General features: G+C 45.9%; 2 protein-coding genes across 6 annotated transcripts in view; both read left to right on the forward strand.

The window, feature by feature from the left end:
* The window catches only part of LOC135906967 (ubiquitin-associated protein 1), a 106,058-nt gene extending 97,785 nt beyond the window's left edge, over positions 1–8,273 (forward strand). For all 5 annotated transcript variants that reach the window (XM_070531867.1, XM_070531869.1, XM_070531866.1 and 2 more), the window contains 2 exons: positions 6,549–6,650; positions 8,083–8,273. In XM_070531867.1, coding sequence (XP_070387968.1) covers positions 6,549–6,650; positions 8,083–8,208 — 228 coding nt within the window. In that variant the 3' untranslated portion in view covers positions 8,209–8,273. The remainder of the gene's footprint in view (positions 1–6,548; positions 6,651–8,082) is intronic.
* Positions 8,274–14,400: 6,127 nt separating this feature from the next.
* Positions 14,401–19,519, forward strand: LOC135906963 (uncharacterized). Its single transcript, XM_065438600.2, has 2 exons — positions 14,401–14,693; positions 18,925–19,519. The coding sequence occupies exons 1-2, from the start codon at positions 14,460–14,462 to the stop codon at positions 19,330–19,332; spliced, it is 642 nt and encodes a 213-aa protein (XP_065294672.1). The 5' UTR covers positions 14,401–14,459; the 3' UTR covers positions 19,333–19,519.
* The last annotated feature ends 4,625 nt before the right edge of the window (positions 19,520–24,144 follow it).

Consider the following 24,144-nt stretch of genomic DNA (forward strand, 5'->3'; position numbering starts at 1 on the left):
CTCATAGCTTTTGAGCACTGCCTGTGCAAATGCCCTTACTCATGACCATACAATATTGTGCAATACTGTGCATTACTGTGCAGTACTGTACAAGTAGTATACAAAGCACATAAAGGCTCCAGTACCAGCTCAAGGTGCATGACTAGACCACCTTGCCTGCACAGAAGAGCCAATCGAAAACAAAAATCAAGAGGCATGCTCCTCAACCAGACAATCACTGTTTAGAGAGCCTAAAGAATGCTGTAAAACCGGAAGCAGGTGCTTGCTGCAATGAGTAAAAACACGATTCCTGCACCACAGGTGCTTACTCGTTTTCACATTTGCGCAAAGCTTTCCTGATGGCCTGTATTCATGCCACCAACTCCATAATATTTTTCTTGCGTGGTCCAACTTAAAAAAGTTTGAGACCAGGAGCAAGACACATATTTTGTGTATTCCATATGTTTGGTACTCTCAGTATTAACAATAAATATAGCAAATCGTTACTTTCATTCGTGTTTCTTCAGGTGCTTCCTTGAAGTTTCGCATAAGAATATTCAAGAACTCGCTGAGCAGTTATTTCTGCGTTACTTCCATTTGAAAGACCAATGATCAGGATACAATTTTGTGAATCAAGGTATATGTTGCAACTAGTATGTCTCGAAATAATAAAGCATTAATATATAAGAGAACCTAATATAAGCACATTTCTAGCGATAAGGGAAAAGTTAAGGGTACTTGTATATGAGACCATGAAACATTCTGAATTAGTTTCACACCACTTGCGACACCAGTGCAAAATTTGTGGGCTTTTTACAATAATCTGTGCATTCCCTTCATACAAAAAAACTGTAAAAGGCCTCTATATCAGGGGCGTAGCCAGGGGGGGGGGGGCTTATGGGGCTTCAGCCCCCCCCCCCCGAAATTTTTTCGTGCTGTCCATGCACCGCCGACCAAAGCGACCCCCGGCGCCGGAAATCACTCTCGATTTTGTCTAGAATGTCTTTTTGACGCTCGAAAAGACATTTAACCGCGAAGATTACAAACTCGGGCTGGATTTCGTGGCGACGCCCATACACCGGGAGTCACATAACGCCAAGCAGTCCCGTCCGAGCACAAAGTTTCAAGGGCGCTTTGATGGTGAGCGGGCTCGCCGCGGCATCTCACTGAGGCCACAGAATCTATGGAGCGCATGGATATCAATTGCGAAACATTATGGGTATAAATCTCATAAGTTCTTGATGTGAAAGGTGCATTGACATTTCCAAAGTTGTACTTTAGATTTTCAATTGCGGAACGTTGTGGGTTTAATGTTGTTATAAACATTTGACGCGAAAGGTCTATTGACTTTTCTAAAATCTTACATCGGAACATACAACGAGACAAGCCAAATCAACACACTAGCAGACGAGTTGACAAAGCAGGCAGCGAGGTCCAATGAGACGAAGCGTTGGGGTAGTTCATTTGTGCTGTCATGTCACATAAAAAAATATCAACATTTTTTTTAACCTACTCCAGAACATCCATGTCAAGACACTAAAGCCAGCCAAAGTAACTACGTTCTTATTTATTTTTTCTACTTTGACTTTTATTCGCGAGGACACATTGAGCCTCTTCATTTTTTTTTTGTTCTCGCTACCCTACCCGCGGGCTGCTAAGCCAGCCAGAGCGCATACGTTTTTCTTGTATGGCCCCGATAACCGTGCGGTGCACTTCGGACTTTCTCTTCTTTTCATCTTTCCGTCCCCCTTTCCGTTTCCCCAGTGTAGGGTAGCCAACCGGGCTCAGTCCTGGTTAACCTCCCTACCTTCCTTTTATCATTTTCTCTCTCTCTCTCTCTCGGTGCGCGTTCGGTTTGCTCTGGCCGAGTGGATTTTCACCGGACAGAGTTTTGGACGCTTTCTGGCTAGCAGACGAGAAAAAAAAAACAATGGTCGCCCGCCGCCATCACTGTGGGGACTCGAAGGATTGCACCGCATTCCTTGAGCGGAACCTTTCCGGAAAGTCTTGTTTCGCCGCTGTAGGATACTGAGCAGTATGCGTATGGTTCTCAGTGGACCAAGCGTCTCATGTTTTCTTCGGTATTCCTTCCGTAGCCCCATTAGGTGCCCGAAGTAGGCATTAGATCATGACCAACATACTTTCCTATGCGTTTTTTTTTTATTTCGGTGCCTCCGCCTCACAGACAAAACAAAATATACATTGTTGCGGCGCAGCGAATTGTCGCATGGTGAAAGTTCGATTTTGATACTTCTTTTGCGGGAAGTAATGGACGACGGGACGCTTCAGTTGCCGGATACGTTTATTATAATATTGCGAAAGCAATTATATGGACACTCCAGGCGCATTCCTGCCATCGCCCTCATGTTTCGTATAAAGTCCAAGGGTGATAACATCGTGACTATGCGCTGCATGCTGTATGTGCGAGTGAAAGCGTAGGAGGGGAGGTGGAATGGGTGAGCCGACGATGGTGGCTCAGTCTTGTGTGCGCAAAGGAGAAAAGCGGGGAGCAAACGCGCCGCCTTCCGTCGCGCGCAATACATCGGGGGGAGTGGATGGAATGGGGGCGGAATCTAGGATTCTGTGAATCTATAATTGTGCAACATGTTTATTTGCCTTGTTTGACGCATTATATACAGTTACTTCTTCTTACATACATAAACTCATTGGAGACTTATACGTTCACTTAAATATCTTGTTGCGAGGTTTTGTGTATACATGCAGTGAACTTTGTTTCCAGTGACACTTTTTTGTCCTTTATCAAGCCGTATTTTTGCATTTGCATATCCCATTGTATCTTTGCATTTCTAATGTACGAGGGCGAGTCAAATGAAAGTGAGCCTACCCTAACCGCGCAATAATGGTTCGGTTCATTATCTGCGAGACATGCGCGTAGGAGAACGGCATGTCTCAATTACAAAAGTGACACGCAGGTGTGAAGATAAATGTTCTTTAATGCTCTCATACACTGGGTTGAATATGAATGCGTCACATAATGGACACTTCAAAAGTTGAACAGCTCGGTGTCGCGAAGTTTTTGACAGCTGAAGGTGTTTCCAAAACAGAAATTAATCGCCGTATGATTGCCGTGTACGTTGAACACTGCATTTCATTGACCACTGTGAAGCGTTGGAGCAAACGGTTCAAAGGACATTGCAAAGACATTCCAAGACCGGGCCAGAACCATCCTGCAATCACCCCCCCCCCAAAAAAATTTCAAAGGTTCATGAGCTGCTGAAACAAGAACGGAGGATAAGCATCGATGAACTGGCAGACCGTCTGAACATCAGTCACGGTTCGGTTCACGCCATAATTCATGAGCTTCTCGGTTATCGGCTCTTTGGTGCGCAATGGATCCCCAAGATTTTTATCCATCGCGAGAAGACGGAGAAGTTTCGCGCTGCCTTGACTCATCTGATCGGGTATCACAATGAGCATGACGACTTCTTGTTTGCAACTGTGATCAGGGACGAACCTTGGTGCCACTACTACGAGCCTGAAACACGACGGCAAAGCTTACGGTGGAAACATTCGAATTTACCACGCCCAAAGAACCTAAAGGCCATCATTTCCGCTGGAAAGGTGTTGACTTTTTTTTCGATCGACAGGGTCCATTACTGATACATTTGCTAAATCTTGAGAGGCTATCAATTGTTTCCGATATTGTGAAATGCCAGAACGGCAGCGTGTCGCAATCAAGAATGAACAACGTGGAAAATTGACGAATGGTGTCATGTTGTTCCACGACAATGCCTGTCCCCACGTCGCTTATGTGGTTAATACAAAACTGGCAAAGTTCAAGTGGGAAACGCTGCAACATCCACCATACAGCTCAGACCTGTCACCTTGCAACTTCCACATTTTGGGGCAACCGAAAAAAACAGCTCAAGGGAACCAGATACAGACTTTTTGAAGCAGCAACCCAAGGAGTTTTATAAGACTGGAATCACGCAACTCGTTAGTAAATAGGACAAATGTCTAAATTCTCATGAAGACTACTTTTAAATAAAGTACCCCGTTGTTGGCTCATTCATTTGACTTGCCCTCATATATCTTGCAGAACTCCTGCTTTTTATACGTGCTCTCTGTCGCCACTATAACTTCGTTGCAATTACTCACGATACACGACAAGGGACAGCTACTCCTGCGCAATACATTGGAACAAACGACAGCGTCATTGAGATTTTTCACTGGCCATTGCATATATACAAGAACGTAAGCACGGTTCTTGAATGACAAAGTTTCATTAACATATTTGTCCTCAACTTGTTCAGTTCATTGCCTTTTAATTTTTCAAATCAGCGGCATGCGCTGCTTTCCTGGTTTCGAACTGATATAGTTCTAAAGTTCATGTGATATTTTCTTTACTTAATAAATAGACAAAACACATGGAGGCATTGACGTCAGTTATGTTGGGCAGAATTTTTGGCACATACGAGTATAATATTTTATGAAAAAATACATATTTTACTTGTATTTACGGAGCGTAGCTTTCAAGAATTCGTTTGCAGCATCTTTGGCAATGACAATGCAGTTATTATTCATGTATTCGATCCCTCGATAAATTGTTTAAGAGGAAGCTTTAGCTCGGGCCCAATCCGACGCGGCCTATTCAAGTACTTGTAAAACGCAGAAACGCTTTTCTGAGATAATCCTGCTAATCACTTTTATTGAAATTGGTTGCATTTGAGAGAGAAAGTTAAATCCTAGTGTCTGTTGGAAACAGAACTTTGATTAAGGGCCTGAATTTTGTTTAAAATATCTTGGAAAATTCGAAAGTTTGAAAATATAGAAGCACGACGTTTACAAACTAATAGCTATGCATGAAGAACAGATATTGTGGTTCTGTAAACGGCATTTATTATAACAGTCAAAGCGGACAAGTTTGCTGTGTCAATTTGTATCTTACGTGATTTGGTTACGTTGTGTACAAGGGTTCTGCAAAAGCCGTATTTCCACAATACTAATTTTTTTTGAGATTCATGTGTAACATATCTATTTTGTCCGCTGTAGATGTACTATTAGATGCAATTCACAGAATTGTGATATCATCTTTCATTGTTGAGTCACGGAGTTTTAAACTTGATAGTTTCGTTTTCCGAAAATTTTCAATTTTGGCCTATTTTGATAAATAATAGACCACCTAAATGAAAAATTCGAAGCCAGTAGTCACTAGAATTAAACTTTTTCTTTTAAATGCAACAAACCTCCTCAAATTTGGTGAAGTGGTTGCAGGGAAAAACGAATTCCCTTTCTACATGTACTTAAATAGGAGCACCCAAGCTAAAGCTTCATTTTAAGGAGGAGGCTGAGCTGCAACGTGCAGCTACACACACACACACACACACACACACACACGTGCACACACACGCGCACACACACACACACACACACACACACACACACATATATATATATATGTATATATATTGGGCCAGTGGCGTAGCCCCCCCCGAACAAAATTTCTGGCTACGCCACTGCTCTATATCAACATATTTTTTTCATTGTACATCCTTTGGCTTAGATGGCAAACCGTCTCTCACCTTATGGCAGTTGGCACTGCAGATATTATGACTGCAGTTATGACCCTTGGTGAATGTAACTGTGCGAGTCACTTGAAGTATTCAGCCTCATTGAACAATGTACATCCAAAGGGTTTATTTCAAAGTTAGGTGTGTGAAAAGAACATGTGATCATTGTATAATGACACATAACAGACTACAGCTTCCTCTCTCTTACAAGCCTTGTTCCTATATGGAGCTCAGAAGGTGTGCGTTGTGAAATTGTGACAACCAGCTTGACCTGGCTAAAGCATTACTCTGTTCCTGAGAATGGCCACATTCTGCTTTAACGCCACCAAACAAGAAACACTGCTGTAAAAACTGGTGCAGTGAACCTTCTGCACAACAAAATAATTTTTTTACTTCTTGCTTCTGACATGCTGCACAATATGCTTCTTCATAGGTACTGCATTGTCGCACTGCAGTTCTCGTGGCTTATAGCAGTGCACACTGGAATGTAATGTACTTGATTGTCTACTTTCAAACAGTTTACAAACGGCTATCACCTTCCTTTCTCTTCGTAAGATTTCTTCACAAAATTGATGAAGCTGTCCTTGCTGCTAAATTTGTGCTTGGTCAGCTCTTCTAGGCAAGAGCTTTCTAGTGAGCCATATGTTTCAACACATATTATGACAGTAAGTTCAGTAAGTAAACATAACATGTGTTTAATTAGTGCAGAACCTAATGAAGAAACATTCAGAAACAAAGACTAACTTTATTTCACAGGTAGCCAAGGTCGTTGAAGGAGCAACACCATATTAAGGTGCACACAAAAATGACAACTGTTTACGACACACAGCAGCAGGACAGGCTATTCAACAAAGTTCAGCAAGTGGCACACTGGCGCCACTCCACCCGACGTACTCTACATTAATAAATGTGCTCACGGTCACCCTATATTACAACTTTTCTGATTAATATCTGGGTTATGTTGTTGTAAATGCATGACATGTTCAACATGCAGTAATAATAAATTACTTTGAGGTAAATTAAAATGCTTCTTTATAGGTTGTCGAGCACTTGTGTCAAGTGCAGTCACTTGTTGATGCTGGATTCAGTGACGTGGATGCTGAGGAAGCCTTGCAGGTCAGCACAGGAAACTACGAACAGGTTGGTGATATGCAGAGAACATCACTAGTTGATGGGATCGCCAGTAGTTAGTGCTGTCACATCATCATCATCATCCCACTCAATAATCACTACCACTACAGCGATGAATCTCGAGTAACCACAAACATCAAAACATACTTTCGGTCTTGGCCGGGCTGAATGTCACAGCCACCACTCCGCTCACCGCTTTGGCTTCAGCTTCCCGAATAAATGTAGGAACAACGGCATACCACATCAGACGCAGTTGTGTCGTCCTACAGTCCATTCTTGTTAGAAAAAGAGTGTGTCTGCTGTTGCATGCGAGTTAAACTTTAAGTGCTCCTAGTATATAACTAGCATAGCATAGAAAAATGACATTTTATCCGAAATCCATTTTCGTCTCCCCATAATGTTACTAAAAGTCATTAAAGGTACGCTAACACTAAATCAGTTGCACCTGATAAGGTATTCTTTCAAAATGCTATTTAAGTTACTCTCCCAGTAACAGGTTCATTACCTGAACAACAGATGAAGGCCAAATTTCCATTTTTCTAATTTTATGCTGAAAGCCCAGCACCGATATGTCAGTATGAGCTCACATATATCAAAATGCTTATTCATCCTAGGGGGATTGTGGCTAAATAAATGTTGTTAAACCTTGTTTGTTTAGCCTTTGACTCCTATGGAATACAATGCAGGTCGTCTTTACCAATAAAATGTTACCTATGCTCGAGCGCACACTCCTAATCCATGGCACCATGGTGAGTTGGTGCAGGATCATCATAGTGGTGACACCCCCCATTTCTCATTCTTGTGTCTTTACTGGCTTACCAAGCCTCTTCTCATGGTAAGAGTGCTTTTTCTGGTATTGTAGAAGCATAATGTACTAATACAGTAGAACTGAAATGGCTTTCTCACTAGCGTTGCATTAAAGCTTGTGGTAGAGCAGAAAATAAGCAGTACATTTATTTTTTTTTAGTCTAGAATGACGTTGACGATTTTGTCGACTTGTAATTACATCACAGGGTGGATTGTTCACTAACTAAGAATACAGGAATGACTAACTAGGCTTGTGGGTTGATGCTATTTTTGTATGGGAGACAAAAAGGCAGAAGGCAACATGAACACTAGCCTTTAATCATCTTCCTCTCTTTCGAACACAGGTGATGTATATAATGTTACATATAGATGGGTTTGAGAGGTGTGTATAACTTTAGTATTGTTTCTCGGCATCTTGGAGTTGTTTTCTACATACATAACAAGATTCAATGACATAGCCTGCGCTTGAGTGTCAGTTTTTAGCAAACCGTGTAGGAGGTAGTCTGCTGTCGTAATCTAGGTGGCACACATTATCACAGTGTGCATTGTGTGCAGTGATTTTCGTTCTGAGCATCTTAGCTGTAATCTGTCATATGAAGGGTAACAAACATCACAAATTCATATTTATCTACAGGCACTGGAGTTCTTACGACTCGAACAACAGTTCCTGGCTCTTGGATTCAAGAAAGACTCCATTGTTAAGGCCCTTGCTGAAGCCCAAAATGACCGGGACAAAGCACTGGACTTGCTCTTAGGATGATTTTTGTTATCTCTTTATTATTCATATTGCCAAATTTATTTTATTAATAAAATAATTATGCTGCACTTTCTGTGTTTGCCATCAAAGGAAATGGTTGCACTCAGAAAAGTTGATAAAGTGGCTTCTCATTGTGTAGTTGGCATTCACCGACCTTCAGCAACATTTCTGACAAATAAGGAACAAATTGAAATAATTTGGAGATTCTTAAGCAAACTGTGTGTATTATGTTTTCATCATACCACCAAACTCGTACTTACAAAATCAGATGTCAACAACCTGTATAAACAGGTTGCGTTAAAAGTAAACGTATTCTTGTTAAAAATTTCCAGTGATTATATTTGATATTCGAGGGTGGAGATTGTTCATATTACTTCAGAGAAGCTCGCAGTTCTGCTTGCTTTAAACTGCAAATATCCATGCACGTCAGCCTTTTTATGCTATTGGTGGCAACATTTTTTTTGCAAAGCATTTGTACTTTGTTCGGTGGGTGTGACCTGCTGCACGATGCAGTGTTGAATGGCAAACTGGTGAACTGTGTGCTTTATACACAAAAATAGCTGCCTTTGTATATCTGTATATCATTATTTATAACTGTGCTAAACTAACTATACATGCTAAAGTAACGAAGTGCTTCATTCTTGCTGAAAATTTGCATATTGTTAAATTTTTGTGCAGTGGCGTAGCTAGGTCGTCTGGCACCCGGGCCCCATAAGTCTTCTGTCACCCCGCCCCCTGATGTAGTCGAGGAAGGCGAGGATATCGACAATTTCCGGGTTTCAGCACCAGTACAGCCGCCTTAGATACCGCGCACGTTCCCCGGGTCCCTTTCTCCTTCGCTTTCTTTCCCAGAGATCGCGAATGCAGCAAATATACACGCTGTTTTTCCTGCGCCAAATAACGCAGGGTGCTGCACTGATAACGTGTGATAAGCTCATGTGCATATCTTCTGTCAGACTGTAAGGCTTGGCAGCCTATACAAATGCGGCATCGTGGAAAACATGACTCACGTCACAAGTAACAAAAAATATCTTTATAAGAAAGCTTCAATTACCAATTTTAGCGGCAATATTACATTTGCAAAATTGAAGACCGACATTCATACCTTGCCCAACAACAACTTCACAAAAATCGTTGTAGGTACTATGGCACGCAGTATTTTGTCTGTGGGCAGCCCTGAACGAAAACGAAAATTAAATTGCTTGTCAGTTACGCTGACCTCCCCACCCTATTGGAAAACGCTACCTGCCTCCCCGCTGCGCGTGCACCAATGCTATGACAATTACGAGTTCTCTTCATTCTGATCAATAAAGCCTTGCTTTCATTTGCTGCTATACGGACAAACGTGATTATCCGAGCTACGGTACCACCGCAAGTTTGGAAACAGAATAAAGCACGCTTTGCGTCGATTCTTGGCGTCACCATAAAAAAGAAAGAAAAGGTCGCGATGAAGCCCGTGCCAGCGAAAGCTTGCTCTACTGTTGGTCTGCACTTGCAATGGAGAGGATTAAGGGATCAACGTCACTGGTCCACTATTTCATATTTCTTTCGCTGCTGCCATATACTGGGCGCCGCCCGCAGTGCCAAAGTACTGTAGGTTGTAGCACCCAAAACGATTTTGTTTAAGAAGTTTTTGTTGAGTTAATAATACGACTGAGTCCTCAATTCTGGAATTGAAGTGCTTCCTCTATAAGTACTAATTACGGGATTATTAAGGATATGGTTATTACTTATCTGCCATATCTTTCGCGCTACCGAGTTCCTAGTAATCACAAAAAGACATAACTTCATAGAATCTCGATCGGGAAATATCCTTACAAAATTCACCTTTCTTTTTTTACAAAATTCTGTGCAGCTGATGCAGACACTGTACTTGTGACATGAAGTCACACAAGAACAACAACAGTTTTCTGAAACTTTCGAGGGTAAGAAGGAAAGCGTGAAACATAATGGTAGGTTTCGCAGCGGCTTCTCGGAGCGAGCGGGAGATGGCAAGTAAAAGCGAGCGGACATCGCGGCGAGCCCACGACTACAGCCTGTCGAGTCATACGCCGCCAAACTCTTCGGCCGAACAGAATCTTAAGACGATCCAGAGAATCCCATTCGCAACTTTTGGCGGCCCCACTTATGCAACGTCGCTCTCAACGAACGCTTCGCCGTAAACGCGAGCGCCGGGCGCGCTGGTTGAACGCCCTCTTGCTGCTGTTTTTGTTCGCTGCGCGTTCTGAACGGAAGAGGGACCCAAGAGTCTCAACACCTTACAACGCCTGACTGTACGTTTAGCGACTCCTGTTCCCAGCATGAACGCACAACACGAGCGCACCCCACATGAAACGTTCCGCTAAGGCGAGTAGTTTAGCGACTATTTCGCGAATTAAATTTTTTACCCCGCACATTCGTGCAATTATTTCGTGGGGTGTTGATAGAGCTGCAGTGGACAATTCTGCGGCGCAACGCATCGGGTGCATGAGCTCGGGCTACTGGATACCGGAGCATTCTTTGCAATTTGCGCCCAGTCAAGCCGGCGGAAATAGGGGTGTCTTCAGGCGTAAATGACACCCCTCCCTCCCCCCCCCCATTGGCCCCTTGCACCCGGGGCCCACGGCCCCCCCTGTTGCTACGCCACTGTTTTTGTGTCACTGCCTTACATTCACCTCTCTCCATTTAGCTGTTCGCATTTCATGTAAAGCTAACAAAACATAACTTCTTAAATGTACACATCCTGTTTCAGATCTGTATTACGACACAAAATGCTGATGCGCCTGCACGAAGCAAACCAGAATGGATACTTTAGATTGGTAATAACACCCTCTCATTGGAGTGAACTATAATGTTAGTCCCTACCGTAGCACGGAAGTGCGATTTGTTCCTGATCTTCAGGCACTTATAGCTAGGCACAGAAACGCACCATCAGCTAGCTGCTGTCCTTTCCCTTCTTGTTGGCCTTCTTGTTAAGAATTTCGTCTACCAGTGCCTTGACCTCATCTAACGTTAGCTGATCTGTTGCATTAGACACGTGCTGACGGACACCGTCTTCATGCTGTGGGGCTGCGGGGCTGCTGTGAAGGTGGAGCATCGTCGAGGCTCTCTGCGGAGTAGCCTCGGTATTTTTGCTGCGCGGCCGACCTGCCTTCGTGTGGGACTTAATAGACCGGTATACTTCTGCGGCATGTTGCTCTCCGTAGAGGTTTTCGTCCACTTCGCTGGCTTGGCTGTCCCTGGAGTCGGAACGCCGGGCGGCGCTACTTTCCTTCGCTCTGTACCTCCTGGCGTCCCTGACGGAAGTCTTGCTGCCGTGGTCCTTGGCAGGTTTCTTGTCTGGGCTGAGACTGAACAATAGAGGCCGCGCTTTCGACGCATGGCTGATATTCGTATTTTCGCCGCTCGAGTACGAGGAAGCCGAGTAGCTATCCTGCGGGTACTGCCTCATGCTGCCGCCTCCGGAGGCGTACCTGTTCTTGCGGCCGGACTCTTGGTTGATGCGCAGGTCGAGCCGCAGGTTGGACAGCGCCTTCCCGCAGTTGTGATCGTCGACGTTCTCGTCGTCACTGCACGGTTCCTGCCTCTGCTGGGCATTGGCCTTGTACGCGCCCCTCCTCTTGTTGCTGCTTTCCCGCGTGTGGTCCCCGGGCGGGGCGTTGTACGAGGGCATGTCACGAGCGCTGTACAGCGGCGGTTCGCGAGCAGTGTACGACACGTCGCGAGCACTGCGCTTGAAGTCGCGCGCGATGCGCGGCTCTGCGGCCACCTGGTCGGCCCGCTGCTTGAACATGACGTCGGCCAGAGGTTTCCCGCGGTTCTCGACCACGCAGAAGTTGTCGTCCTTTTGAGCCACCGAATGATACGCGATCTGCCCGTTGAAGGATTTCAGGAGGCACAGGACGCACAACGCCAGTGTCATGGCTCCCGCAAAGAGACCCGTGATGAACAGGAACAGGATGAGGGCCACCGACGGCCGGTGCCTGGCCGGTGGCTGCTCCAGGGTCTCGACGATGATCTGGTCGAAGTCGGGCGATTCGTGGCGCCGCCGCTTCGCCGCTCCGCTGGCATCGTCGTCGTGCCACGGCTGCGGCTCAGCAGCGCTCGCCCACTCTCCGCGGAAGGCGGCCGAGGCTACCGAGCCGTCCTTGATGATCGCCGCCGCCGATGTCGTCGCCACTACAGCCGTCATCACGGCGACCAGTAGCACGGTGGTCCTCATGCCGCCCCCGCGCCGATCGCCCGCCTCTACGGCACCGACCTCATCCCGCCTACCGCGGTCGCCGGCGGCCGCTCCGCAACACAGCAGGGGCCACCGCTGGAGCTTCGTCCGCTCCTCATGATGATAGTGGCTACGGCGTCACTGCATGATGTAACGATTCATCACAACGTCGGAATGAGATGATGCAGTCATTTCATCAACGGGCCATCGGAATGGGAATACCCTTAAGGATATATTTAAAGATTGAGGTTAATCTGTAGTAAGATAGCTGATTTCTTAATAATCTTCTTCCTTTATCGGCTGCGGTGGTTGCATTTCGATGGAGGCATAATGCGAGAACGCCAGCGTTCTACTCGCGTGCAAAGACGTTTCCGTGCGTCCCACGTTCATTCCATGCCTTTCACTTTACGGCATCCTGCGCAGTTTCGTGCAGGCACCACAGTCTCGTAAAGAATTAAAACAAATCGATTCGCCGCTCCATTCTGAAACAGTTCAACTAAAGGACTTTGTCGCGGTGGCAACACGTGTGCCACGTGTGACTCCTGCATCACTCCTTGGCCACTGGTGTAACCAGCAGTTTTTTTTTTTTCTGGGGGAGAACGTATTTGAGAGATGGGGGTGAAGGAAAGGCTGGGCAGGCCGCACACTAACACAAATTCCAAAGGGAGGTACGTGCCCGGTGTGCCTCTCCTTCCTGGCTACGCCACTGCACCTGGCAACATTAGAGTGTAACCAATGGACCTTGGTCAGTGATGTTGCGTACTTCACGGAATAATTCCCGTTTCTATACACGACAAATATCTATTTCCGACACTTTTCCCCGTGTGATTATTAAAAAAATCACCGTGAATTTCCCCTGAAGTACATATATATACATCCACAGAGATAACGTTTTAAAATGTAAATTATCGACCGTACCATGAGAAACCAACAAACAAAGACATCAAGGACAACATAGGGGTAATTACTTGTACTTACTAATTGAATTAAAGAAATGATAAATTAATGGCAATGAAAGTGGGTGAAAAAACTTGCCGCAGGTGGGGAACGATCCCACGTCTTCGCATTACGCGTGCAATGAGCTGCGGCAAGTTGTTTTTTCATCCACTTTCATCGCCATTAATTTATCATTTCTTCAATTAGTAAGTACAAGTAATTTCCCTTATGTTGCCCTTGGTGTCTTCGTTTGTTGGCTTCTCATGATACGATTAACAAAAAATCGGGCCCCTCGGTTAATCCGCACTCTTCTAGAACTCATCGACCGCGTTATTTAATCAAACTCACGTCGAGAAACATGGCACGGTGTATTCGACGTTCCTGTTCTATTGCGGACATGTCTTCCGCTTTGGAGCTTTAGCGTAAACTACAACGGGCACACTGCAGCTAGCTTCTGAGCGAGTTTACCTTATCACATATTGACGCACTAGTGTGCGGTTCACGTTTAGTCGTACGAAACAGTATCCCGACTGTTCAACATTGTAGACTCACCTGCCGCGGTTGCTCTGTGGCTATGGTGCGGGATGCGAAGCACAAGGTCGCAGGATCAAATCCCGGCCACGCCGGACGCATTTCCATGGGGGCGAAATGCGGAAACACCTGTGTACTTAGATTTAGGCGCACGTCAAAGAACCCCAAGTAGTCGAAATTATTCCGTAGTCCCCGACTGCGACGTGCCTCATAATCAGATCGTGGTATTGGCGCGTAAAACCCCGTAATTAAAGAAAAAAAGAAACATTGCAAACTATGAGAACGTGGAACTGAATGACTTCAATTTAAGCCCGTGCACTGACAATGACGTGCTCTGGATCAATAAGATGATGTGTCGTTCACTGGCGTAATTTTAATATTTACTCAACCAATCTTAACATTCCCCGTAATATCGCAAAGATACGGTTAGGGCCGAAAGTTATGGCCGAAAATCATCAGAAAGGGGGAGTATTCCCTGCACGGAACATCTCTGGCCCCTGTGCAACTATAGCGGCAGCGACACTGTCATCGACTGTGGAAACATTCCTCCAGTTGGCGCCGCTGCGGCCAGACGGTTGGTGCAGCCATGGCTGCGGCAGCGGCCCTGTGCGCCCGGCTGGTGGCCGGGCAGCTGCTGCTGCTGCTGCTGCTGCACGCCGTCGCGGCTGCTGGTTCCGCCGAGACCGAGCAGCCCTCGCTGCTGGCGTCGCAGAAGCACCGGTTTGTTCTGCCAGTCGGCCGCGCCGCCTCCGCCGACAACCAGAGCGGCGACGTGCTCAACCTATACGATAATGTGTCCCGCCTGATACACGAAGAGCAGGCAAGTTTACGATGCTCCCTTCTGCTGAGACGCCGCTGTAGAACAGCTGCCGCGCACGGCCGACTCGAGTAAGCATACGGCCCACGGCAAGGCTCGCGCTACAATACAACCGCACCCACGGGCCTATCGGCAATTGCACACGTTACTGCGATAGCAACTGTATGGACAATCCCAAAGCGCTTTTGCCGTCGCCGTTGCCGAGATGTTCCGTATGTTTTGGCATATTTATACGCTATATGCCGCGTGCGCGCCAAGCTATATTACACGCGGTATGTGCTGGTTACATCGCCACGCCATTGTTTCACTAAAGTTGCTCATGCCAGGTCGTACATTCTTGGCAAAATTTATTCCTCAGAATTTTGAGAATGGCAGCCCACAAACAAATGTCACGAAACAGAACACCGACACCGCATGACTTTTATCTTAAATGCGAAACAATAACAGAGCTGAAACCTAAAGATTATGTAAATTATATGGCGCGGGTGCGCCCAACCTCCGGGATCGGCCTAGGAACGAGGTTTGAAACACCCCATACGGGAAAGGGGTGGTAAAGTCGCTGAGAAGGACGTTGGCTTCAATTAATAAACATAAATGTAAGTGTCCGATGGCAGGACACAGAGGACCCCTTGCACAACAGCTCGTTTTTATTTGGTCAACTTACATTTACTTCAATTCTTACTGTCACTACAGCTACGAGTCTTACACTTCGTGTAATATTCCAACATGTTTCTATCGCATTCACTTTCGTCCTTATGGCGAAACTGTGATATTTTTCTATAGATACCTTGTCAATAGTTCCGAAGTCAGTGCCTGTGTGACAAGCGTATTTAGCTGTCTTAGAATATGTACTGAATTTTCGAGCGCCAAACCTCCAGAGGGAGAAAGAACTGTGCTTCTCACTCTCCTAAGCTCTATCTGGCTCCATAGTGCAAGGCGTGTCGAAAGAACCTTGTCGTCTCACATGACAGATCCTGTCACTCGCAGAGTGATCGCAGAGTAAGGAACCAGCTATAGGAGTGGCTTCGAAACTTGCCGAATCCCCTGGATCATATCCTGCTGCTCTTTTGCAGCGATTTTCGCAATATTTCGCAAAAGTAGCCATGAATCGCTTGCGCGATGCCACTCGTGATGACGTCGCAAACTTCCATCAAACCTATAGAATAGGTTTGGCGGAATCAGTATGTGGAATCGCTATAGTTGTAATGCGAAACCCGTTTGTAACGAACGACAAGGTGCGTGGAAATTAGCGTGTCGTGGCACATTTCTGTTTATTGTAAATTGTTTTGTTCTTGTGATAATAATGACCGCTAGGACCGGCCACCATATTTATCGCGGGAGTATGATCTGCTACACTTATCTGATTGTATTCTTGGTGCTTAGCGCCCGGGTCTCACAAGATGCGCTATTGCACATATCCTAAGTACATAATGAATATCTTTTTTCGAAGAAGTGGCTTAATGTAAAATAATAAACGGTAGATTGTTCCTGCACAGTATGTCTGGCATTCAGTAAAATTGTTCGGGAAGTTTTAGGAACTGGCTTGTCTGCCATTTGCCAGTGGGTGGCGGTATGGGCTATAAATTTGGAATATCCGATATATACAGGGTCCTTCGTGTTCGGGTAAAACGCGATTAATTCCCGAGTTTTGCGCCCCGAACAAAATTTATTAAAATCCGATTATACCCGACTTCTCTCCTAGTTTGCTCTTTCGCAAAGGGTAATAATAAATGCTGGTGTTACAAAACTAATAAACGCTGCCTACCTTTTGTGAGCAAGTAGGCAAGATATACCATATTGATAATATTATTAATATGTGAATATAGTGTATGTCTCGTTATCGCTAACACTCGAGCGATTCTCGCTAACTGCTGTAGTTGGCAATGTCAATAGATATGCCCTTACATTGCTTCTGTAACATTTGACGGTGTTAAACGCTGTACCCTTACATTGTGTATGTCGCCATTCATTCCGATAGTTAAATTTTAAAAAAATTGAATTATGGGGTTTTAGGTGCCAAAATTACTTTCTGGTTATGAGGCACACCGTAGCGGGGGATTCCGTTATAATTTGGACCACCTGGGGTTCTTTAACGTGCACCTAAATCTAAGTACACAGGTGTTTTCGCATTTCGCCCCCATCGATATGCGTCCACCGTGGCCGGGATTCGATCCCGCGACCTCGTGTTTAGCAGACCAACACCATAGCCATTAAGAAACCACGGCGGGTCATTCCGATAGTGTATATTGCGTTCGCAATGTCGCATCGCATTTCCTGCACGTCGCATACGTGTAACTCGGTAACGCGCTGTAGGAAGCGAATTAACACAGCACTGACGTTTGTCTACATTTGTGAACGGTAGCTGTGACGTTGAGAGGATGTTTAACTACGTTCAAAGAAAGGTGGCTAAGTCGTCTAGTTCGTAGTCTATAATTTTCGTGCAAAGACGTTTACTGGCAACCAGTAATGCGAGACGACAACAGACGGGGACGAGAGGCCCGATAGGCCTAGGCTGAACACAGAAATGCTCCCGATGCGTGTGATAACGTACGACGACAATTGAGGGCTTGTAAGATAAGGGAAAGCATTACACATCCTTTCGAAGCACGCCCGCATGCACTACATTTCTTTTTCTTTGTTATAAAAGTGCGAACAGTGTAAAGAAGAGATCACCGAACCCATCTGTATGTGTTGTTCTTATTATAATGTAATTTATTTTAACTATATTGATCATGTCTGACAAGGGGAGGTAATTTGTAGAGCTTGTCTCAGGATTTGCCAGCAGCTCTCTTTGCTATTGCATATGCCACCGAGCATGGCCTTTCTCCGAGTTAGTTTGCTCGTTTAAGTGTAACGTTTGTGTTCGAAAGAAAAAAAAAGACATTGCTTGTTTTAATCGTTTGTAAAGGTTACTCGAAAAAATCCTGATATTTGGGCCGCCAGCAAAAAGAAACAATTTCTTCGTCGTTTTCCTGCCAGACGATAATACCCCCGATGTCGCGCCGGGTTGCCTTTTTAAAAAATAACACCCGATTTCTGCCCCCCAAATAAAAAAAAACATAAATCCCGCAAACGAAGGACCCAGGTATATACTGTATGCTGGTGTACGTATAACACATGAGCCACATGTTTCGGCGATAAATTTGTTATCGATCGATATTAATCGGCCTTTTTCGCTCTTAGCTTATGCTATAGTTGGCTAAATGAAGAATTTCATTAGTAATACGAAGGACTGTGGTAATGCTTTAGACAAGTGGGCTCCTGAATTAAAACCTATTTTCCCGGCAGCACGTTTTTCGCCTAAGTGAACGTCAGAAATTGGCCGAAAATCGCGAAGGGTATCGCTTAATTGACCGAATTTGAGTAAACTACTGCTAAGTAATAAGCACGAATAATGTTCAAGGCGTGTCGATTTAGTGGCAGTCCTGAGACTCACCATTTTGAACATAGGCGTCCCCAAAAATCATTCGCATTTCACATACTTTTGGCAATCGACATAACGGCTTTCCATTTAATTTTATCCAACAGTGTTTATAGAGGGCTTTTTTCACCCGCCGTGGTTGCTCAGTGGCTATGGTGTTGGGCTGCTGAGCACGAGGTCGCGGGATCGAATCCCGGCCACGGCGGCCGCATTTCGATGGGGGCGAAATGCGAAAACACCCGTGTGCTTAGATTTAGGTGCACGTTAAAGAACCCCAGGTGGTCAAAATTTCCGGAGTCCTCCACTACGGCGTGCCTCATAATCAGAAAGTGGTTTTGGCACGTAAAACCCCAAATATTATTATTATTATTATAGAGGGCTTTGTGGAAAACACGTGGAGCCCCAAATGGTATCCGCACCACATTTGGGGAAACGATATATAGAAACTGGCGCTGTTCTTGGGATTGCGTGTAGGCGTTCGTGCACACACTTCGAGCACACGACCACTTCACATCGGCTTCTATTCCGCCATTACCTCAGCACCTTACATTTAGTAATGAATGTAAATTACCGAATTGTAGTTAATAAGGCACTGATTGGATATTTGTGCGTTTCCTGTCGCTCACATACCGCTAACATTGCGTTGCAGGGAAAACGACCAATTTCGTATACGTCTCGCTGCTAATTGTGTTCAAGAATTTGCGAATGTCTGACGCTGGTACACCAGGTCGATTGGTGTTTCCGGTTAGCCACCCTTGCATCATAGCCTTTGCGGGTAACGATAAAGTCACGCGGGACCGCTTCTCCGAGCAGGACGCCAAGGTCAGGGCCGCCCTACGCGATTCCTTGCAAGCGGCCATGCGTGAGAACATCGAGAACCTCGTGGCGCCCGGCAAAGACGTCCAGAGGCGTGCCAAGGTGCGCCAACTCGGGTTCGGCTCGGTCTGGGACGGCTTATACGTCGCCCAGCGCTATGTCCTGGTCGGCATCATCGCCGTCGTCGTCACCGTGTCGCTAGTCGTGCTCGTGTACTGGTTCGTCGCGCACGTCATCAGGGGTGCCATGCGACGCAGCCCGTCCAGCATCGGTCTCACCGAGCTGGAGGACCTCGACGTCTATTCGACCGACGACGACGGCTCTTCGGCCGGTCGCTACAACCGAGCCAGGAAAATCGCCCTTGCTCCGCGAAATGCGCTCCTCGGCTACAGGCCGGTGCCGTGATCGAAACCGAGCAGTGGCCAATGTTCGTGAACTGGGCTACTGCGCGCGTCGTGAAAGAAGTCCCGACGCGAGATTACTGCGCCAGTTGGGTTGTCGGCATTGTTTGTCAACCGTTACTTGTGGGACGCCAGTTGTTTTATGCATCAAACGTCCCGCAGCCGCTGAGCATTAAATTTGTGAGCGGTTCGACGGTTGGTATGACGGTCTAAAAGGTGAGTAATAGTTCTGTATTTATAACTGTTGGTTTCATCCTGAACGATCGGCTAAACTGCATTCTCACCTCGTCCTCACGACGTAATGCCGGCCTCCGTGTCTCACGCGAAGACTCACAATTTCACTTTACCCTGACCATATATATATATATATATATATATATATATATATATATTGGTTTGCGCCGTTGCGCACGAGGTCGCAGGGTCGATCCGCCACTGCGACCGGCGGCTGCATTCATATGGCTGCGGAATGCAAAAACCCGCTTCTGTTTGGGTATCGCTGTGCCATGAAAGAATACCTACACTATACGGTGGCGCTGTCGATATCCCATAATTCAGCTTCGGAACTTCAGGGAACGCTACAAAGGAACGGTAAATCAGCTTATACTCGCACAGTATTCTTTCAAAACAAACGTGGTCAGCCGGCACGTCGCTATGACGTCACGGATTTCAAGATATCTACGGGTATTTCGGCTGTTGTCGCTCAGTAAAAGATCTCGAAACTAAGATCGCTTGTTCGCTCCTTTAGAATACGCTGCATAGTCCATATATTTACGGATAAAAATTGACTAGGCTCAAGCAGGCGTAGTCAAGATCAATGACGTTATGATCGCCACCTGTATTCGCTTCTTGCATCTTTTCTGCCCTCTCTCAGTAAAGGTATCCTCTTTTTTTCTGTTCTTCAGAAGCGTAGTTTACTAGTACAGCTCAACTTGGCAAAACTTGGCAACTTGGCTTGGGCAGTGCAAAAAAGACAAGCGCCATGCGTAAATCACGCCGTGGCTATCGATGTCTGCGAAGTAGTGTACCGGCGTATACGCCACGAAACCTGCAAGTTGAAATGAAAGTTATTGAGCACTTCTCGAAAAAGCCACTTTCGTCGCCAGCAGCGGCGACGTCACGGGAAAGTGCCTCCGCATCACGTGCACCACTTGCAGCGCGGCAACGTGAGACAGAGCGTTCAGAACATGGGCCGGAAATGCCCCGAACCCCACTATGGAAAGAAGGGAGAGAAAATTGAGGAAGCGGAGATCGTGGCGTATAATGTCACCAGGGTCCTATAGAAATGTCCCTTGCTCGCGCTGCTCCAGTTGAAAATACCCTCTTCTGCGGGGAGGGTAACTCGCATTCTCACATCATCGCATCATATTTCATCTCTCTTAATTCTTGCGGTAGAACGCTTCCTGGGCTACGTTTTACATTTCACCAACGCGTAAGAAAGTTTCCAACGGAGCCTGTTCAGGGGAAACCCAGTCATTGTCAAATATAACTCGCATATTCCAGTGATATTGTAACGCGAGCTATTCATTTTCCCAGTCATCGTAAACAGTGAGCACTAGTGAAACACCGCGTTGTTTGAGCGAATGTCTAGCTATCGCTTCAGTATATGTGCATACAGCACTGCCTAATTTTTTTACGGCGGCAGCTATTCCGGGTTTTCTCGACATTGTACGTGTCCGTATACGTCCAAATGGGTGCCGGACACATCATGGGTGGATGCAGATGTGAGGAGGAGTGGGGGTCTGCCACGGTGTACGAATACTTCTTACACCGTGGGGTCTGCGTCCCCTATCCCCTCCCGCTCTATGTTTGACGACTCCCCCTCCATCCCGCTAGGGGCTATACAGTGGATCCGCCCCTGTTCTCCGTATCATTGTCACGTGTCTCAGTATAATTACTTCATGTCTATTCGTGGACGTCTTCTAAATGTTTCTTATAGACCACTTTTAGAGGAGCAGTTTGCTCCAGAGGAACGACATCTTCGGCGGTATAACGCAGGTTGCCTCAGCGAGAGCGCATGATCACGAAACCATGCATTACCGTTCAGCCCTGCTACTATGCGCTCAGCTGTCAGAAATGCAACTAGGTGTTCGCTAACGCACTGTCCTCCATTCATGCTGCAATGTATCCAACAGTAAAGGGAAGACGTGTGCATTATAGTTGGCTGCAAAAATAAGTGACTTGCATATTAGGGAATGGAGTGAATCTGTGTGGCCAAGTTCACAGACCGCTGCTCCACAAGGACTGCCTGTGTTGCCGGCCCTTCGCAATGCGCTGCTTTTCTCTGGGATAAAAAAAAAATCACTCGTGTGCTAGCATTGTATCGCTAACCTCCAAAGAAAGGAATTCAACGCCGGAACGTCGGCAAGAGTGAGTATACCGCCCGTCATACGGTGACAAAGGGAGCAGCGCCGCTTCCTGGTAGAGGCCGGGTTTCTTGCATGTTATCTACACGCATACGCTTCAAATGACACTCAAACACGTTCACCCTGTCGCCCACATATCAAGAATAAGTGAATGGGCGCACACTATAATTAGTGCGCCGAAACACGGGTGACGGCGACTACACCGACAGTACGCGAATGCTCGAAGCTGAACGTTGCGTGACGGTCCACAGAGTAGGCAAGTGGCTAGCGATAATGGGTCTTTGCTACAAAATGTTACAAAGTACATGAACATCTATGTTCCAAGCCTCGTGTGCAGCAAGACCGAATCTATCGCAACTGAGCTCACCCGCGAGCGATTAGGCAGAAAAGAGAAAATCAGGTACAGTGACCGAACGGAGGAACTTTACTGAGTTAGAAGCATAATAAGCTACGGCTTCGATATGTTTGCCAAATAAAGAAAGAAGGGCAAAACACACTAATCCTGATTTAATTCATAAGTGGAAAGTTTGGGCACCTTGGATTTCCAGCCCCACCTTTAGCACGAGCACCGCATCGCTGCTCGCGCCTTTTGGGCAAGGCGTAATGAACTCCTAAAGCGCTCACATATCCTCTGTAGCTGTGGCCAGAGCTTCGTGTGGTCCCCTCGCTCACCATCTACTATATTCGTCGAAAAAGAGGTTTGCTGAGCCGCATCGGGGCGTCATGCACATCCATCGTAAACACGGAGGCAGGTAAGGCAACCAGTGTTGCGGAGTGCACTCTGGAATTGGAATGACTCCGGAATCATTCCACATACGCGCGACCACGGAATGGAATGGAAATAGAATGGCGACAACGCTTGGGGGAATGCAATGGGAATGGAATTAAGCGCAGTTTGCCCGGAATTGAATTACGTCTATTTCCGGAAATAGAGCGCTTTTTCGCTTACGCGCTGTGTTTTGACAAAATATGCCGAAGAACCCGCCAGCCCCCGTTCAAACATTAGTAAGTCAGAGCCTCGAATTTAACAATAAAGCAATATTTTTAAAATTGCTTGGCTGATTACAAGCACGGTACATTTATAAGCAACGCGCCTACTACAATTCTGTCCTTATAGACTGAGTTGCTCCGAAGTTTGTCTCGATTCTTCGCGTAACCGCGGTTCTATGCCGTTGATATCTGTCGTACGGAACTACGGCGGCGACATAATGCCCATGAAACGGGAAAAGCGGCAGGAGATGGACTACCAGTCGATTTAATCAAAGATGGTGGAGACATAATGCTTGAAAAACTAGCGGCCCTTTATTCTAACTGTCTATCGACTTCAAGGGTTCCAGAGAACTGGAAGAATGTCAACATTATCCTAATCCACAAAAAGGGAGACGTTAAAGAATTGAAAAATTATAGGTCCATTAGCTTACTTCCAATATTACATAAAACATTCGCCAAGATAATCTCCAATAGAATAAGGGCAACACTGGACTTCAGTCAACTAAATGAACAGGCAGGTTTCAGGAAGGGATACTCTACAATGGATCACATCCATGTCATCAATCAGGTAATCCAGAAATCCACAGAGTACAATCAGCCTCTCTACATGGCTTTCATAGATTACGAAAAGGCACTTGATTCAGTCGAGGTACCAGCAGTCATAGAGGCAATACGTAACCAAGAAGTACAGGACGCTTACCTAAATATCTTGGAAAATATCTGCAAAGGTTCCACAGCTATTTTAATTCTCCACAAGAAAAGTAGGAAGATATTTATTAACAAAGAGGTCAGATAAGGTGAAAAAATCTCTCCAATGCTATTCACTGCGTGCTTGGAAGAAGTATTCAAGCCATTAAACTGAGAAGGCTTAGGAGTCAGGATCAACGGCGAATATCTTGGCAACCTTCGATCTGCAGATGACGGTGTCCTGTTCAGCAACACTGGGGACGAGTTATAACAAATGGTTGATGACATTAACAGAAAGAGTATAAGAGTGGGGTTGAAGTTTAATACGCAGAAGACAAAGATAATGATCAATAGCCGGGCAAGGGAACAACAGTTCAGGATCGCCAGTCAGCCTCTAGAGTCTGTGAAGGAGTATGAAGGAGACCTAGGTCAATTACTCACAGGGGCCCTGATAATGAGAAGGAAATTTACAGAAAAATAAAAATTGGTTGGAGCGCATTCGGCAGACATTGTCAGATCCCAACTGGGAGCTTAACATTGTCATTAAAAATGAAGGTGTGCAATCAATGCATTCTACGGGTGCTGACATATGGGGCAGAAACTTGGAGACTGACAAAGAAGCTCAGAAACAAGTTAAGGACCGCGCAATGAGCGATGGAACGAAGAATGTTACGCATAACGTTAAGAGACAGGAAGAGAGCGGTGTGGATCAGAGAGCAAACAGGGATAGCCAATATTCTAATTGGCATTAAGAGAAAGAAATGGAGCTGGAC

The sequence above is a fragment of the Dermacentor albipictus genome, chromosome 1, assembly GCF_038994185.2.
Source record: "Dermacentor albipictus isolate Rhodes 1998 colony chromosome 1, USDA_Dalb.pri_finalv2, whole genome shotgun sequence".
Classification (NCBI taxonomy): Eukaryota; Metazoa; Arthropoda; class Arachnida; order Ixodida; family Ixodidae; genus Dermacentor; species Dermacentor albipictus.

Coding starts and splice junctions, on each gene's coding strand:
- LOC135906963 (XM_065438600.2), top strand. CDS start 14,460: ATGGCTGCGGCAGCGGCCCTGTGCGCCCGGCTGGTGGCCGGGCAGCTG. Junction 14,694..18,924: donor GCCTGATACACGAAGAGCAG/GCAAGTTTACGA, acceptor TTCTCCGAGCAG/GACGCCAAGGTCAGGGCCGC.